General features: G+C 45.2%; 1 protein-coding gene across 1 annotated transcript in view; it reads left to right on the top strand.

Moving 5' to 3' along the window:
* Positions 1-945: 945 nt before the first annotated feature.
* The window catches only part of RNF150 (ring finger protein 150), a gene marked incomplete at its 5' end in the record, with an annotated part of 246,768 nt that continues 231,695 nt past the window's right edge, over positions 946-16,018 (top strand). Inside the window, one exon of the mRNA XM_082653167.1 lies at positions 946-1,441. Within this exon, the coding sequence (XP_082509293.1) occupies positions 946-1,441 (496 nt within the window). The remainder of the gene's footprint in view (positions 1,442-16,018) is intronic.

The following is a 16,018-nucleotide window of genomic DNA, read 5'->3' as shown; positions in this document are numbered from 1 at the left end:
TGTTCGGAGGACTCAGCTTACCAGTTGGCCCTAGGATGGGTAATTAGGGAAAGTTGTTTATGAGAGATACACACATTTCTCTACATTTGAGACGCAGGAAGTTGTTCCTCTCTTCATAGGTCAAGGGGTCGCTTCCCCTTTTGCCTCCACCTGGACCAAGTCGCAGATTAGGTTGAATTTGAGACCCGGCAGGGGTCGCTGCTGCCCATAGAGAGACCGAGGGAGCGTGGCAAGAGAAGCCTAGAATCTTTGACATCACATTAAGCTCCTCCTTGCACGCACACATTAGACACACACACAAACATATACAGACAGACACACACACACACGGACCGCGTACTCTTCTCTCCCGGCTTGCTCTCGCTACCCCCGAGCCGGCCCCTCCCGTGGCAAGTGTGTGCCGGGCGCAGCCTGAGGGACCCGGCGCACAGCAGGGGCGGCCGCCGCGCCTCCAGCCGGACCCGCACGCCCCAGCGCTCGGCGACGGCAGCCGGGACTCCTCGCCGACACCCCGGGCTCGGAGCAGCCGCGCCCGGCCCCGCCGGGGCTGCAGGGCGCCGGGCCGCCACCCCGCACGCTCCCGGGCCCCCTGCCACCCCTATGAGAGAAGGAGAAGCCGGGCGAAGGAGCAGGACGCTCGGCAGCCGGACTCCGCCGCAAGCCCGGAGCGCCCCCTCCGCCCGCGGCCCGCCGGCGCCCGCGAAGCGAGATGCAACCGCCGTGCTTCGGCTGAAAAGGGAAGGGGCCGGCGCCACCCGCTCGCTCGGAAGCCGGTCCCCGCGGCGGCTGCGCGTCCCGGCCGCGGCCCCTCGGGCCCGGGAGTGAGCAAGAGCAGGAGGAGGAGAAGAAGGACAAGCGGCCGGCCCGGCGTTGGCCGGGGCTGGGGAGGAGGGACGGCGCGGGGGGAGCGCGCCGGGGGCGGGGAGGGGGCCCCGGCGGATAAAGATGGCAATGTCTCTCATCCAAGCGTGCCGCAGCCTGGCTCTCTCAACATGGCTGCTTTCCTTTTGTTTCGTGCATCTGCTCTGCCTGGACTTCACCGTGGCCGAGAAGGAAGAATGGTACACCGCCTTCGTGAACATCACCTACGCCGAGCCCGCGCCGGACCCCGGGGCCGGGGCGGCGGGCGGCGGCGGCGGCGGCACCACCGCCGAGCTGCACACCGAGAAGACCGAGTGCGGGCGCTACGGGGAGCACTCGCCCAAGCAGGACGCCCGCGGGGAGGTGGTCATGGCCAGCTCGGCCCACGACCGCCTGGCCTGCGACCCCAACACCAAGTTCGCCTCCCCGGCGCACGGCAAGAACTGGATAGCCCTCATCCCCAAGGGCAACTGCACGTACAGGGATAAGATCCGGAACGCGTTCCTGCAGAACGCCTCCGCCGTGGTCATCTTCAACGTGGGCTCCAACAACAACGAGACCATCACCATGTCCCACGCAGGTAAGCGGCCCCGGCGGGCGCGGGGCGGGGGAGGGGAGCCAGAGGAGGATGGAGGCGCCGAGAAGGATCCAGCGCCTGCCTCCTAGCGCCTTCCTGCGAAGTCCGTGCTTTGCGAAAGACGCGTCTCTGTTCCTCGGACCTACTAAGTTTTGCTCTGCGTCACTTCGTGGGGTTTACAAAGAAGAGAGGACTAACAGCATTGGGGGCACCAGAGAATGCATTCCAATTAGCATCGCGCCACTCGGACGAAGGTTGGCCGAGGGGGGCTAACTTTTCCGAGGAGGATCTGGTAGGTGGGGTGTGGGGGGTAGGGTTCGGATGTTGTTCTCGGCCAGTGAGCGGCCCCGCACCTGTTTGGAACCGGGAGATCTGATAACTCAGCTCTTCACTTGGGTGTGTGCATCAGGTATACTCCTGAGGCCGGCGTTTGTGTATCAGGAGGCGGGTAGGGTTACTGGTGCTGGCGCTCGTCACTGCCGACTTGCTCAAGTCGGGTTTCAGCTCTTCGTGGGAGATTGAGTACCGCTCCTCCGACCCCGCCCCGCGCCGCCCGCTGGGTTGACGCGAGTCATAAATAATACCGAAAATCCTGTGCTCTGCCAAGCTGTCATCCGGAGGAGCTGACAGGCGGGAACGATGGTAAAGAGTAACAATCCTCAAAAAGCCACCAAGAGCATGGTGGCCGTAAAGATATGCCTGCTTTTACAGTGTTGCATTGTCCTTTGCCCGCTTGGGAGGTTAAATATGATGAAGGTTTTCTTTATGGCGAGAAGATTTCAGGGTAGAAAGAATAAGCTTTTCGTAGTGATTGCAGGGTGCCGGGATGAGAAGTCCATGACTGTCCTAAAACTCGCTCTTTCCCTGTATGCCTGACATAACAGTGCTTCCGTGGTAGGAACAACAAAGTCCTCCCCAGGCTTGTCAGCAAAACCAGCTCGTTTTAGCAGCCTTGCCTCCTTGAGTCCAGGGTTACTTGTTGTTTCTGTGCGTCCGGAGAACCTTGCCCTCCTTCCCCAGAGGGGTTGCTGGGTTTGAGGCTGTGGCATCCGGAAGGAGAAGGAGGGAGTGGAAGTGACAGATGCATTTTCTGACTGGAGTCACCGAATCAAAACATTACCAAAATCTGGCTTTTAAAGAAAATAAACAGTTAATGCTACTGAAATGGAGTACCAGGCTTTGGCCTGGGGGGTGGTGCATTCTCTGGGGACAAGTTTTCATTCCCAGAGCTCATGTCACCTATTACGGAAATGTACAGTGGGTTTGCCTTTGGTAGTCAACACCAGCTGTTTCAGACAAGGAACTTGTTAACCCTAATGCAAACAGGTGGAGTGGGGAAAGGTCAGTGCTTCTAACACAGGGGCCAAAGATAATGCAGTGTACTAATTCATGAAAAGGAGGAAGGGACAGTTAACTTCTTGGAAAAGTTAGGATAGAGCACTGAGGAACATTTGGTATACTTTCTTGAGCTCAACAGTTTTGTAAGTGAAAAGACTGTACTCTGACCTTGAGTCATAAGAGCACTATTTAAACTTTATGACAGTCAAGGATTTGGAGGACTATGGAAAGAGCGTTTTAAGTCATGTAAGGTATCTTTAAAAGCATATTTAATATATAAACCTCCGTGGGGGGAGTGTGAAGGAGGGTTTTTGTTATTGTTGTTCTTTAAACTCGCAGAAGATTGTTAGCTGACTTTGCAGGATCCTTTAAATGTTTCTTTTTGCATATGCGTGAAATCAAACTCTGCAGCTTGGAGCACAAAGTTAAGAGGCATCATTTATTCCTGTCTAAAAAGAACTGCCAACACATTGGGTCAGTTAATGGTTCGCCTGTTTTTAAAGGAAGCCATAAGCTGATTTGCCACACAAATGATGCTTGATTAAGATGTAGTGAGACTAAATAAAGGGCTTGGTGATAATTTGAAAGTTAGGCTAAAAAAATGTCAAGGAAATTCTCTACTAACTGTTCTGTTTGCAAAAATGTGTTAACGTATCTGCTAATAGCCGTGAGGCTTCCATATTATCATTTGGTGTATTGCCACTTTAGGAGACTGGATTCACTTTAGTCATAGATTGCATTGATTTCTGCTAAAGTCTCATTATAAGGAGATCCATGACAGGGTGGCTTGGCGAACTTTTAACTCTTTCTACCTGAATGTGAACCAGTGCCCGCGCTGGTCTGGCTGTCAGTATGTTACACTTAGCTCTAGAATGTGAAGGCTTTACTTTTTCTAGTTGAATTTAGAATTGTGACTCAAATTTATCTTAGGAAATGGTGTACATTTTAGATGCTAATCAAATATTCTTATTCTGTGAACATGGGATGCAATATAACAGAGGATCCTTACACTTGTGAACTTTTTACTTCAGTCTCCAAAAAGTGAACATCAGCCTTTGCATTTTTAAAAAATCTCACCTCTCCTCTAGATCCTTTATTTTCAGCACTGATAGCTTTCGGGTGAGGAGAAAGTCTGAATTTAGTGTTATGCACCCCACTGTGTAATATCTATGCATTTGCGGTGATGTGACCCCAACACACCCACTATCTTGAAATTCAGTTAAATAGAAATCATTTCCCCTTCCCCTTTCCATAGAGCCTTTCTTTCTGATTTTTCCTTTCCCGCTTATGATTTTGGGTTTCTGACACTTCTGCAATTATGGTTTCTCATTCACAAAGACACAGATTATCCTGGGATAGACTAGTAGCTTTAGTTTGTAACCATTTCTTTTAAATCTCTCTAAAAATATGAGCCCATTGAGAGAGAGTTCACATAGCATACAGTTCACTCATTTAAAGTACACAGTTTAATGGCTTTTCCTCTGCCAACAGAGTTGAGGACCCTCACCACTGATTCCAGTAAGAAGCCCTGTGGCCCTTAATAGTTACTCTTCATTACTCTCCAATATACCAGCCCTAGTTAACCACTGATCTCCTTTCTGTCTCTGTTTGCCTATTCTGGACATTTCATATGGATGGAATCAAGTAATATGTGTTCTTCTGTGACTGGCCTCTTTCACCAGCATAATGTTTTCAAGGTCTGTCAGTGCTGTAGCATGTCTCAGTACTACATTCCTTTTTGTTACCCAATAATATTTCCTTCTATGTTTATACCACATTTTCAAAATTCATCAATTAATGGACACTTAGGTTCTTTCCACTTTTTGGTTATTATGCATAATGCTTCTGTGAACATTCATGTACAAGTCTGTGTGTGGACATTTCTTTTGGGAACACAGCCAGGTGTGAAATTTCTGAAAAGTCTGGGTCATACGGCAACTGTATGGCTTAACCTTTTGAGGAACTGCACGATTGATTTCCAAAGAAACACACCATTTCACAGTTCCACCAGCAGTGTAGGAGGAACATTGAGTAGGTGGAACATTTCTCTACATCCTCATCAACACTTGTTGTTCTCTATCTTTGATTTTGGCCTTCCCAGTGGTTGTGAGGTGGTGTCTTCATTGCCGTTTTTGTTTGCGTTTCCGAGGACTAACAGTTACTTTTTAACATAATATTAATTCTTCCTCTGCTTTTCCTTTTTCTCCTTTTTCCCTTGCTCGCCGTTGTTTTTTCAGCTCAAACACGTTTTGTCTTAAAGAAGAAAGGAGATTAATAGAGAAAAGAGATCTGTCTCTTCCAATTATGAAGGAAAAATAAAGCCCATGGACCAGAGACTTTATATGTCCCCTCTAAAAGGATGTGAGGAACTGCATCTTTCGTGCTTTAGAGAACTTCTTCCCAGGTTGGCTTTGTGAAAGAGCAACCGGAGGGCTTGAGTAAAAAGCTATGTAGAAATCCAGCCTCCACCTGAGAGCCCCAGAAGTACACTTCCAGGTACAGGTAAAAGCAGCCAGACCCGGGCTTCCCTGGTGGCGCAGTGGTTGAAAGTCTGCCTGCCGATGCAGGGGACATGGGTTCGTGCCCCGGTCCGGGAGGATCCCACATGCCGCGGAGCGGCTGGGCCCGTGAGCCATGGCCGCTGAGCCTGCGCGTCCGGAGCCTATGCTCCGCAACGGGAGAGGCCACAACAGTGAGAGGCCCGCGTACCACAAAAAAAAAAAAGCAGCCAGATCTAAACCATCTCCTTGGAGCTGGTCAGATGCCTGTGAACCGTGAGGGAAGTGATAGCAGCCATTTCTAGAGGCAGTTTTGGGAAGTGGTAAGTTAGCCGTTTAGCCTCTCGCCAGCCCGTTGAGTTTGTGTCCTGCTTCTGCTACTTCCTCACTGTGGATCTTTGAGCAGGTTAGCCTCTCAGGACCTCAGTTTCCTCATTTGTGAGATGTTTGGTATGAGAATTAAATGAGTTCACACACGTACAGTGCTTGCGTCCGTAGCTGGCACCTAGCCGTCAATACATGCTAATTCTCATAGGCATTGTACACAGTGACACACAGGAGCTCCTGCATGGATCACCAGACCCCGGGGGTCACCGAGGCTCTGGCAGCCTTAGGAAAGAGCTCTGTATTGACCCTCTCCTGCTTTAGACACCAGAGCCATCGTGCCAGTTTCTCTTTGTGGTTTCTGTGATTCGAGACAGGGTGTCCCAGCTCCCTCTGATGGCTGGTGAATATTTGAGCATTCTCCTGTGGCATTTGTGCGTTCTCTTGGGTTAAACTGAAATCTCATCAGAGCAATAGGAGATGTATCTATGTATGGATTACATATATTTATATGATAAACATGGTAGATCAGTAAGTGTTTGGAGGTGGTTAAGTGTCTGAGTTGTGATGTTGAAGAAATGATGCATATTTTTTTTTCCTTTTTTGAAGAGTGTGGTGTGCTATCTTCTCATCTTTCACTAGTACATAGTTAAAGGGAAAGGAGGAAACTAAACATCTAGGAAGAACTTTTGAGAGACTGGATTCCTAATAGTAACTTAGAGATGGAGCGAGGGAGGAGATGGTTGCAGTAACTATTCAGAAAATAAGCTCAGCCTTTGGCGAGGAGGAACCCAAGATGGAGTATATCTCATGTATTCTAGGACCTTCTCCAAGGTTTGAGGAGAACACGTAGATGTACTGAGGCTCTTTCCTGTGTAAGTGGGTGCTAAGATTTTAATTCGTGAGTTCACACTACATTGACTTTAACGGATGAAGTCCACCTTTGCCTTAACCTCTGTAAAGGAACTAGCTACTAGAATTTTTTTTTTCAGGACTCATATTTTCTAGAGTATTTTTGTGCAGTTTTGTTTTACATTTTCCTTTAAGTAATATGTTCACCTCTCTTCAGCAGAAGGTAGCCCTCTGCCTGTGTGGTGCCTACTCTGCGTCAGGCGTGTTGTAAGCACTTTGTGTATTAGGTCATTTAATTCTCACGATAACACTGAGCGGTAGGTACTGTGGTTGGCGCTGTCCAGGAAACTGAGGCTTAGACAGGGGAAGTGACTTGGTCATGCCGGTAGTAAGTGATGGAGCCAGGCTTGCAAACCTGAGCAGTGTCTCCTGAGTCTCTGCTTGTAGCTGCTGCCCCGTATACTTTCTCAACTTGAGAGGATACTATACAGACTAGCTGTGACAGTAATGACTTCATAATGGAGACAGGAAGTGATCTAAAGCTGATGCCCATTTCCGAATACTTTAGCACATCTATCACCCAAATGCACTTTGGTTGAAGGGCCTTTTTCTTCCTTCATAACTGGAAGAGGTAGCTCGCTTTTCTCTCTTAATCTCCTTTCTTCTTTAAGACAAACCATGTTTAAGCTGAAAAAACAAGCCTTGCAGACTGCATTTTTGCGACAGGAGAGATGGGACCTTGTGTTTGGGGCTGCTCTCCTCCAGACTGACCTCTGATTAACCATTTGGCTTCGGTCCACCACTTTCTATTCTGGACCTCAGTTTCTTACTTATAAAATGAAAGGTGTGAATTAGTTGAGCTCTAAGAGCTGCCTGAACTCCACAGTTTATTCCTTATATATTCAAAACCCAGGATATTTTTACTGAAATACAAATTTCTGGCTTCTGATGAGAAAATCTGATGACAGGGGCCCATGTCCCTGCAGAGCAGTGGCTGGCGGTTTAGGTGAACAGTGTGCCCATTACCTGGCCCAAAGCCCCATCACTACTTATGGCCTGGCTCTCGGCCAGCTCTGCTCCTATGTGCCCCTGGCCTCAACCCTGAGGCTTATGTATTTGGAACCTCAGCTTTATGGAGTCAAACTAGGGTTAGTGAGGAGAAGTTATAGAAAGCAGACTTGCTTTAGTAAAGGGAGAAAAACTCATAAAGTTAGAACTGTTGAGAGATGGAAGAGGTTTTCTTGGGAGGTGAAGCTTTCTCTTGCATTCAGGTGGAAACTGATCACAGGATTTATGCCCAGAGTTCTGATGGGTGATGACAGAAGGGTCTTCCCAAGCCTGAGAGCTTGTGATTCTCTATCGTTTAGATATTTAAGAAACATTTCTTAGCAACAGCCTTGGTTTCCATTCCGTTTCCCTCTTAAGATACATATAGAAAACTTATTTATGCTTGGTCTTAATCTCCCAGGCCAAAGCAATATCACCCGCCTCACTTAGTATTTGTTTATTTATTTGGTGCTAAACTGTACCTCCTCACCTGGCTCTCTACCGGCAGGCAGATATCTAATAGCCAAGAACTCCAGGCTCTTGTCATTAAAAGCCATAATTCAACATCAGTGTTAAATAACATTATGGACAATGTAAGTCAGTATGGTCTGGGGACTTCCCTGGTGGCACAGTGGTTAAGAATCCGCCTGACAATGCAGGGGACACGGGTTCAAGCCCTGGCCCGGGAGGATCCCACATGCTGCAGAGCAACGAAGCCCATGAGCCACAACTACTGAGCCTGCATGCCTAGAGCCCGTGCGCCGCAACAATAGAAGCCACCGCAATGAGAAGCCCGCGCACCGCAACAGAGTAGCGCCCGCTCGCTGCAACTAGAGAAAGCCTGCACGCAGCAATGAAGATCTAACGCAGCCAAAAAAAAAAACAAAAAAAACCAAGATACTGTATGGTTTGTTTACTCATTTCAGCTCATAGAAATACGTATCTGGGGATTTGGAAGGAATCCTACCTTTATCTTCTAATCTTGAGTAAGAATCTCATCCTCATCTCTCCTGATGCCTCTGTTCTTAAAAATCCCTTGGCTTCTCAAAAAGGAAGGAATTTTATGACCATGAAATCAGGAAAGATTCTAAAAGAACCCAGGACTCTATAACTTATTCTTTTAATTTTTGAGAAAGGACTGATTATGTTTCCGATGCAATATTAATTTGTTTAGAAACCAGTCTCAACTTTTTAAAAGGAAGACCTTGACCTTTATTGTTGCATTTTTGGACATGAAACTTGGTATATAAAGAACTTAATACTTTGATAGCCCCTGAAAGTCTTCAGTTTATCCCCAGAAGAGATACTTCATTTTGTATATACTCAAAGGAGGACCTTCACTTATTACTGAGTGACTGAAGTGATGCTGAAATTCTGTGTATTTGATCACGTGAATTGAGAGGTGCTAAATTTGAGTTAACCTGAATAGAATTTGACTTTCATTTTATCTCAGATCTGGAGGATTTTGTGGTGATATAAAATCCAGAGAAATAAGGCTGCCTTGTGCTGTGTTATTGTTCTTCTACGAAGCTGCAATTACGGTGGTTCTATTAAATTGAAACCTTGTCTATAGGTATACTATCATCTTTTATTTTAAACTTTGAGGGGTTCATCACTTGGCGGTTTAACTTGTGGTGGGATAAGTGTGCTTTATAGATTGAAGTAAAAATATTAATGACTAGTATTAGATCTAGTTCTTTTATTTTTCTAGATGAGAGGAAAATTTTCTTTTACTGCTTCAAAAGCATTGGTTATAAATTGGTTTCTACAAGTATGTTTTTTAAAAAATCTCGTCTATTCCATGAAATAGCAGTATTTAGAAAATCTGTTTCGGTAGAAATAAGCATCATTTGTCATAAAATTAAAGCTCGTGTATCAGATTGTCAGGCTTTTCCATATTCAGTGTATGGACATATATTTCATGCTATAGATTTGAAAAAAGAAAGTATTTTTGCACTAAATGTATGGCTTATTCATGTTCTTTCCAGGCAAAGATATATAAAGAGCTCATATATTAGGTAAGATCCAGGAAACGTTTTCTTTCTTATTAACCAGTGCAGCCTCTTATCTCTCCATCATAAATGGTTTTTTACACACACAGTCCATGTAAGCACTATTGAAAAGGCAAACACATGAGGTTTTTCAGAGGTATTGTCAGTGAACCTATACAAATGCCTTTTTTTACCCATAAGTATTTATTTTCCCTGGTCCCGATTTTCTACAGAAGACGTTCACCTGGCCATTCTGTAACCATGAACTGACTACACCTGCATGTAGTTCCAAATGACCCAAAGAATAGCGGAAGAGAAAAGATGTTTTCCCCTTTACTTATCAAGGTGTTTTCTCCTTTATTTACCAAGGGGCCTGGAATGTTCTTTCTCCCAGATACGAAGGACTGCGCCTCTCTAAGGTCACTTCTCCGTGACCGCATCACTAAGGCACTCCTAGTTACTCTATTTGGATAGCAGCATACCTCCCCCTTCCCATCCCCAGCACAGCCTGCCCCTCTCCCTGCTTCATTTTACTTACGCTTAGCATGTGTCCTCCGACCAGAATGTAAGGGCTACAAGAAGCAAGGCTTTCAGACAGTTTTTGTTCATGGTAAAGTTCCCAAAGACTAGAATGGTCCTTGGTGGAAATGGAAAGCGCTCAGTAAATCTTAAGATCTGTTAAATAAGACTGGAAAGATGGACTACGTTAACATGTTAGTCTCTAATTTCATGAAAAAAATATTTCATGACACTAACATTTTTTTCTTAGCTTTTGACTTATATAAATGAGGTCAGGGAGATTCTAATTTGAGTCTCCTGTTAAAATAATTGAGTCATTGTGTAGAATATGACATGAAGTGGGAGCCTTGTTCATGCCCTTCAACTCAGGAGAAAAAAGACATACCAGTAACAAGCAGAAGTTACAGGGTATCCAAAAATTTTGTAACCAAATACAATTCTGTGCATATGTTTATTGTCCCGTAACTTTAATACATATGTGTATATGTGAGCATATATTTTAAAATGAAAGACATATGCCTTATAGAAAATTTTGAAAGTATGGGACATTTAAAACGGGAGGAAGACAACCTCAATAACTCAACCGCTCACCCACTAAACTCTAGTGTTTTTCTCATTCTGTGGTTACATATTTACTTTTACCAAACTGGGAATATATTGCATAGGTTTTCGTAGCTTTTTAAAATTTAAAGGCGCATGTTGAAACTTCCTCAACGTTTCTGTGATGTTTCTACTTTCCCCCTACATATAAACAGCGCTGCTGTAAATGTCTGTATGGGCCTAAAAATCGGTGCATCTCCGTGATTACTTTCTTAGATCAAGATCCTGAATATGGCACTAGTAAGTCAAAAGCTATTCATGTGTAGCTATAGAGCAGGGTCGTTTTGTTTTGTTTTGTCTTGTTTTTCAAGCCCATTTAGTGATGTCTTCAGTTATACGCTCACTCCCTAGTATGGCTGTCCTTTGAAGGAGAAAGAGTATCTGTCAGCTGACAGTGCCGTTGCAGGGTCCTGGCACAGCTTTGGCACAGAAGGTGGAGAATCAAAAGAGGAAAAAAGCCTCAATGATAGAATCATCAGGATTGCAGTTGGTGAAACCCCCACTGTTCCCCTCGATTCTTCTGTGTCTTGGGGATGTTCAGTGCAAATTGAACAGGGAATTAGGAAACTTGGGTTTCAGTTGCGGTTCTGCCTCAAATTGGCTTTACCGTTGGCAAGTCACTTCCCCTCTCTGGTCTCTTTCATTTGGTTTTCTTTCATTTCAACATGACAAGCAGGAGGCTCCTGGAGGGGAACTTGGTTTAGATCAGTGCTTCTCCATCCTGGTCGCACGTGAGCATCATCTGGAGAGTTTAAAAATTACAGACTCCCAGGTCCCACCTGCAGAGATTCTGATTTGTCTGGTGGTGGGAGGGCACCCTCCAGATGATTCTGAGGTGCTGCCGGGATTGACGGCCACCACGCTGGGTGAATCCAGAGTCTTCCTCTGGTTCTTCTATCCCGTGGTTCTTCAGTTATTTAAGAAAGAGTACTTTTTCCTTTGACGATATCAAAATCCTCCATGAAAAGAAAGACGTTTAAAATGTGTTCATTGTAACGATGAAAACTGATAGTAGGTGCAGTTAAGTATTACCTCAGGACATGAATTACTGACTCACTAATAATCGCCCAATTTTGGAGACCCGCACGAAGACAAACAAATGGCAAACACAGCCAGTGGAGGAAAGTACACATTCTGTAAACCCGGCAAAGAGCACAATAATGAGTCAGAAATGCCTGGACATTTTAATTACATTGAATTTGCTGGCTGAAATTTTCACTGAGAGGCTAAATGCTCGTTATTTTGATCGTAGGCCTCTCGCAGAAGAGGTAGCAGTACCATGGTATTTTTCCCAAGTAGGGAGGACCCCATTTTGCTCATCAAGGTTGGCATTACCCAGTTTGGGGGGCAGTAAAGGGTGGTGGTGGAAAAGGTGATTGTGGTACCCAATTGTCCTTTGGGTCGATTGTCAGGGAAACAGAAAGCAACGTGGGGCTCAAGATAGAAGTTTGACGTCACTGAGTTGGTAAGAGTGAGATTCCACCATTCCAGAACGTGAGCACAGTGGTATAGGAGCTGCAAAAACTGGGCTCGTGCTGGGCAGAGAGGGCCCGGGAGCTCGGGAACCATGTGATTCACCTAAGCCTCCACCTGTGAAATGAGCCTCACGGGTCCCTATCACAGCTGTCATGAGCTCTTACACTACACGACGCAGCAAAGGGGCAGCTCTGAGCATCGAATATATGTTCACTCTCATTATTGTGAGAAGAAACATATTCAGAATTGGACTACATCTTACCAGCTTTATTAGCACCCACTGAGTCCCGGCCATCATCATCTCTGCCTGGACTGCTGCTATCACCTCCAGCCGCTGTCCAGCTCCCATTCCTGCCCCTGCAATCTGTTCCCCGTATAGCAGATAGAACACACTTAAAAAAAAAAAAAAGAAAACCAAAGGACATCACTCCTCTGCTTACATCTTCCAGGGGCGTCTCATCATACTTTGGACCAAGTCAGAGTTCTTGCTGTAGCCCCCAGGGTGTGACCTGATTTGGCCCCTGTATTCTGTCCACCTCTTTTCCAACCATACTTCCTCTCACCCTCCTACAGACCCTCTTTTCTCCTTGCTGGTCCTCAAATACACCAAACTTGCTGCTATCTCAGGCCCTTTGGAACCCTCTTCCCCCTCAACTTTTTGGATAGAATTATTATTCACACAGCAGATATCTCTTTATGCATCTGAAATATGTGAGGATGACTCCCAAACGAGACTATCTGGGAGACATTTATCTATTTCTCCCTTATTTAACCAACTCATTTTGAAAATTCAGCTTGCTTCTATGCCTCCTGTACCCTGAGGAAAATATCTTCCAACAAAAGGTAATTATAAAATCATGAGGTTTTATTACTTTTGTGAACAGGGAGAGTTACCAGGCACCACCCTCAATTTTTGCAGATTCCCCTCAGATACTCACCTGGCTCACCCCTCCATAGCGTTGCCGACTCTGCTCCGTCGCCCCTTCGTCAGAGTTTTCCGTGGCCGCATTAAAAACTTCATCTGCTACTTATCCTCTCTTCCCTCACCCTCCCTTATTTTTCTTCATACTATCACTACTTGAAATTGTTATATTACATCTTTCATTAATTGTTTACTGTCTGTCACCCTGTGAAAATGTAAGCTCCACAAGGACAGGGTTCTTGTCTTGTCAACAGCTGTATTCTGAGAGCCTGGCACTCGGTAAATATCTATTGAAAGTATGAATGGATTAGTGAATGATAGAATATGAACCCATCCGCAGTTGTCAGGCGCATCACTCACTGGAGGGATGGAGTAATGACTTTATATTCCATACTTTTTATTTGCCTTATGTTGAAGGCAAGATTTAATTTGAGGGATGACAAACTTCATTTCTTCTCCTATGCACAGCAGAGCGATTCTTGCTGGGCCTGTGCTGAGGGATACATCTACTTTCTAACCCACACTTGACCCTTGAGAGTCATTATATCCTGAGATCTTTTCCTGTTCTCCTACCAGTGTTTCTGAGACCTAGTTGCCTACTCCCCAAGACCTACAAGCAAGTGCTTCTCTGTTCTGAGGAGTTTTGCTTTGGAGGTTCTGCAAGGGGACTTTTTACAGATTATAGAATAGAAATGTCCTTTGGAGTTAGCTGTTATCAAACACAGAAAGAAATATGAAAGAAGTAGCTGGACATACATAGTGCTGCCTGATGTTTTTAGGGAGATGGGCATCTGGTAGACCTGATACTCCAAGGGGACCCAAGTGTTACTCTAGAAGGAAATCTTAGAGGTTGATCGTAAACCTTACCTGTATAGTTTAAAATGAATCTGTCTCTGTAAATAGCACATGACCAGTGAGATATGCCAAATTGTGACCTTTCGGGCAATGAGAGAACTGTAACAGAAAGGTCAAGTTTTCTGTGAAGTCAGAATAAGAGGCATTGGTTACAATAGTTGTTTGTTAATAGCAGTTGATGTTTGCTCTGGAACGAATTTAATCTCTTATATACTTGCATGCCTTTACTTTTTAGCCCTGATAAACTACATGCATAGAGAGTTTGAAGCAATTAGGTGATATTATCCTTATCAGTTTGAGCTTATTTCTATGGAAAGTACATCTACTGTATCATTACTTTGTTCTTTCTTCCTTTCCTAAATGCATTTATTGTATGAAATGGATTCCACTTCACTGAGATTAATTTCTTACCTAGCTGTCCTTCCTGCTAGACTGTGAGCTTCCTGAGGGAAGACGCTGTCCACACCCAGCCGGTTACACTGGGCACTAGCACCAGTGTCTTGAATGACTCTCCATCTGTGGTCATGTTAGCTAATTGTTCTGCTTAATCAGATTAATGACCATCTGGATGCCATTCACTTGGTGGGAGGTACCTGGAGTTTAGACCAAATGTTTCAAGGAACAGATCAGCATCTCTAAGGCTCACCTTGCAAACACTAGACCTGTGCAGGAGAGGTCAGTGTTCCTCTCACACAGGGCCATGTTCAGAAAAGTCATGAAGCGATGTTTTATTACAATCCAAAGTCTGCAGATTAAAAAGTCATTAGTCTCTTCTATCTTCTTGACCTTTGGGACTATATTGAAAAGCCATTCACCTAATTAAAACCCGATCCTTTAAAATTAGAAAGTCTTACTCTCTTTGGTAAAACTAAATGAGTCATAATTTGGCTTACTGCTGTCTGAAACTAATCAATGTTCTTCTCTATTGAGGTACTATATTAAGTAAATCTTAGTGTCTTACTCATAAAAAGACTTTTGTGTTTCATTAACTTAGAGTGTGAAAAATACATTACATCGTAGGTAAGAAGAGAACAAGCCATTTTCTTTAGTGAAGCTAATGAGAACTCATTTTGAACCGGAGCATAACCATGAGCTTGCTTGCTATTTTTGTATATAGTCTTTGAAAAGGTGGCACATAATTACTACAGCACAGTTTGTGCATTCCAGAATAAGTGATATTTTTGGCATTAAAATGAAATTTATGAGTAGGTTAAGATACTGGAACAGCACATGCTGTCACTGGCGTGTTAAAATAATTGCAGTTCATTGACTCATGCAAGTATATTCTTCTGTGTTTCCTGTTTGCAGTTTATCACTTTCACCACCAGAACAATTTAAGTAAGAAAACAGAAAAACAGCTCAAACTTTGGCCCTTGATTGATTTTTGGTAACTGAGATGGGACATATTCTTTAAAGGAGCAGTAATCCCAAAATAGGCCATTACCTTGCGTGGCCTCTTTGGTAACCACCATGTTGCTAAAAAAGATGTGTTTGTCACTTAGGTTGACTGACTGGGGCGGGGGTGGGGGTGGTCACTGTCACCGAGCATTCATCCCACTGTCCTATGCTTCTGGGTGACTCTCAGCCCAGATTCCTCCCATCTTTTTCAGAGGAGTGGGCATTTCTGGTGAAGCAGACACACTGACCTTCTGGAGCCAGCAGCCAGTTTCAGTAAGATTATCTGAACACCAAGTAGCAAGCCATCTATAAGCGCATAGTGTTGGCCATTATTTAACACGCTGCCGGCTGAGAAAAACCCAAGGTATGAGAAAAACCCGAGATCATCTAAAACCTAAGTTGTCAAGGTCACGGGGCAGAAGGATTCAAATGCAGTGAATATGACCTGACCCTTTCCACCTGCCAGTGCCTTGGTGTCTAGCAGCTCAGTGATGGGCAACGTCAGACCATGCCTTGGTGTTCATGAGCTTAGGGCCAGACAGCAGTCCTGACACTAGTTCCCCAGGGACCGGGGCCTGTGGAGCTTCGACAAAAGAGCTTCAAGTGAGATGGCTGGACGCTAGCTGGGGAGCCTTCAGCGGCCACTGTGTGAGGGTCACGTGGCTGTTCTAAGTAGCCACTGAACTCGGTGTCTCCCACGCCCTGTCTTCTCCTTCCATAGGAGACCACTGAGGAAAATTCTCTTTTTGAATAAGCCAGG

The sequence above is a fragment of the Grampus griseus genome (assembly GCF_964374135.1).
Source record: "Grampus griseus genome assembly, chromosome: 4".
Taxonomy (NCBI): domain Eukaryota; kingdom Metazoa; phylum Chordata; class Mammalia; order Artiodactyla; family Delphinidae; genus Grampus; species Grampus griseus.
This window is presented reverse-complemented; position numbering and strand designations above follow the sequence as displayed.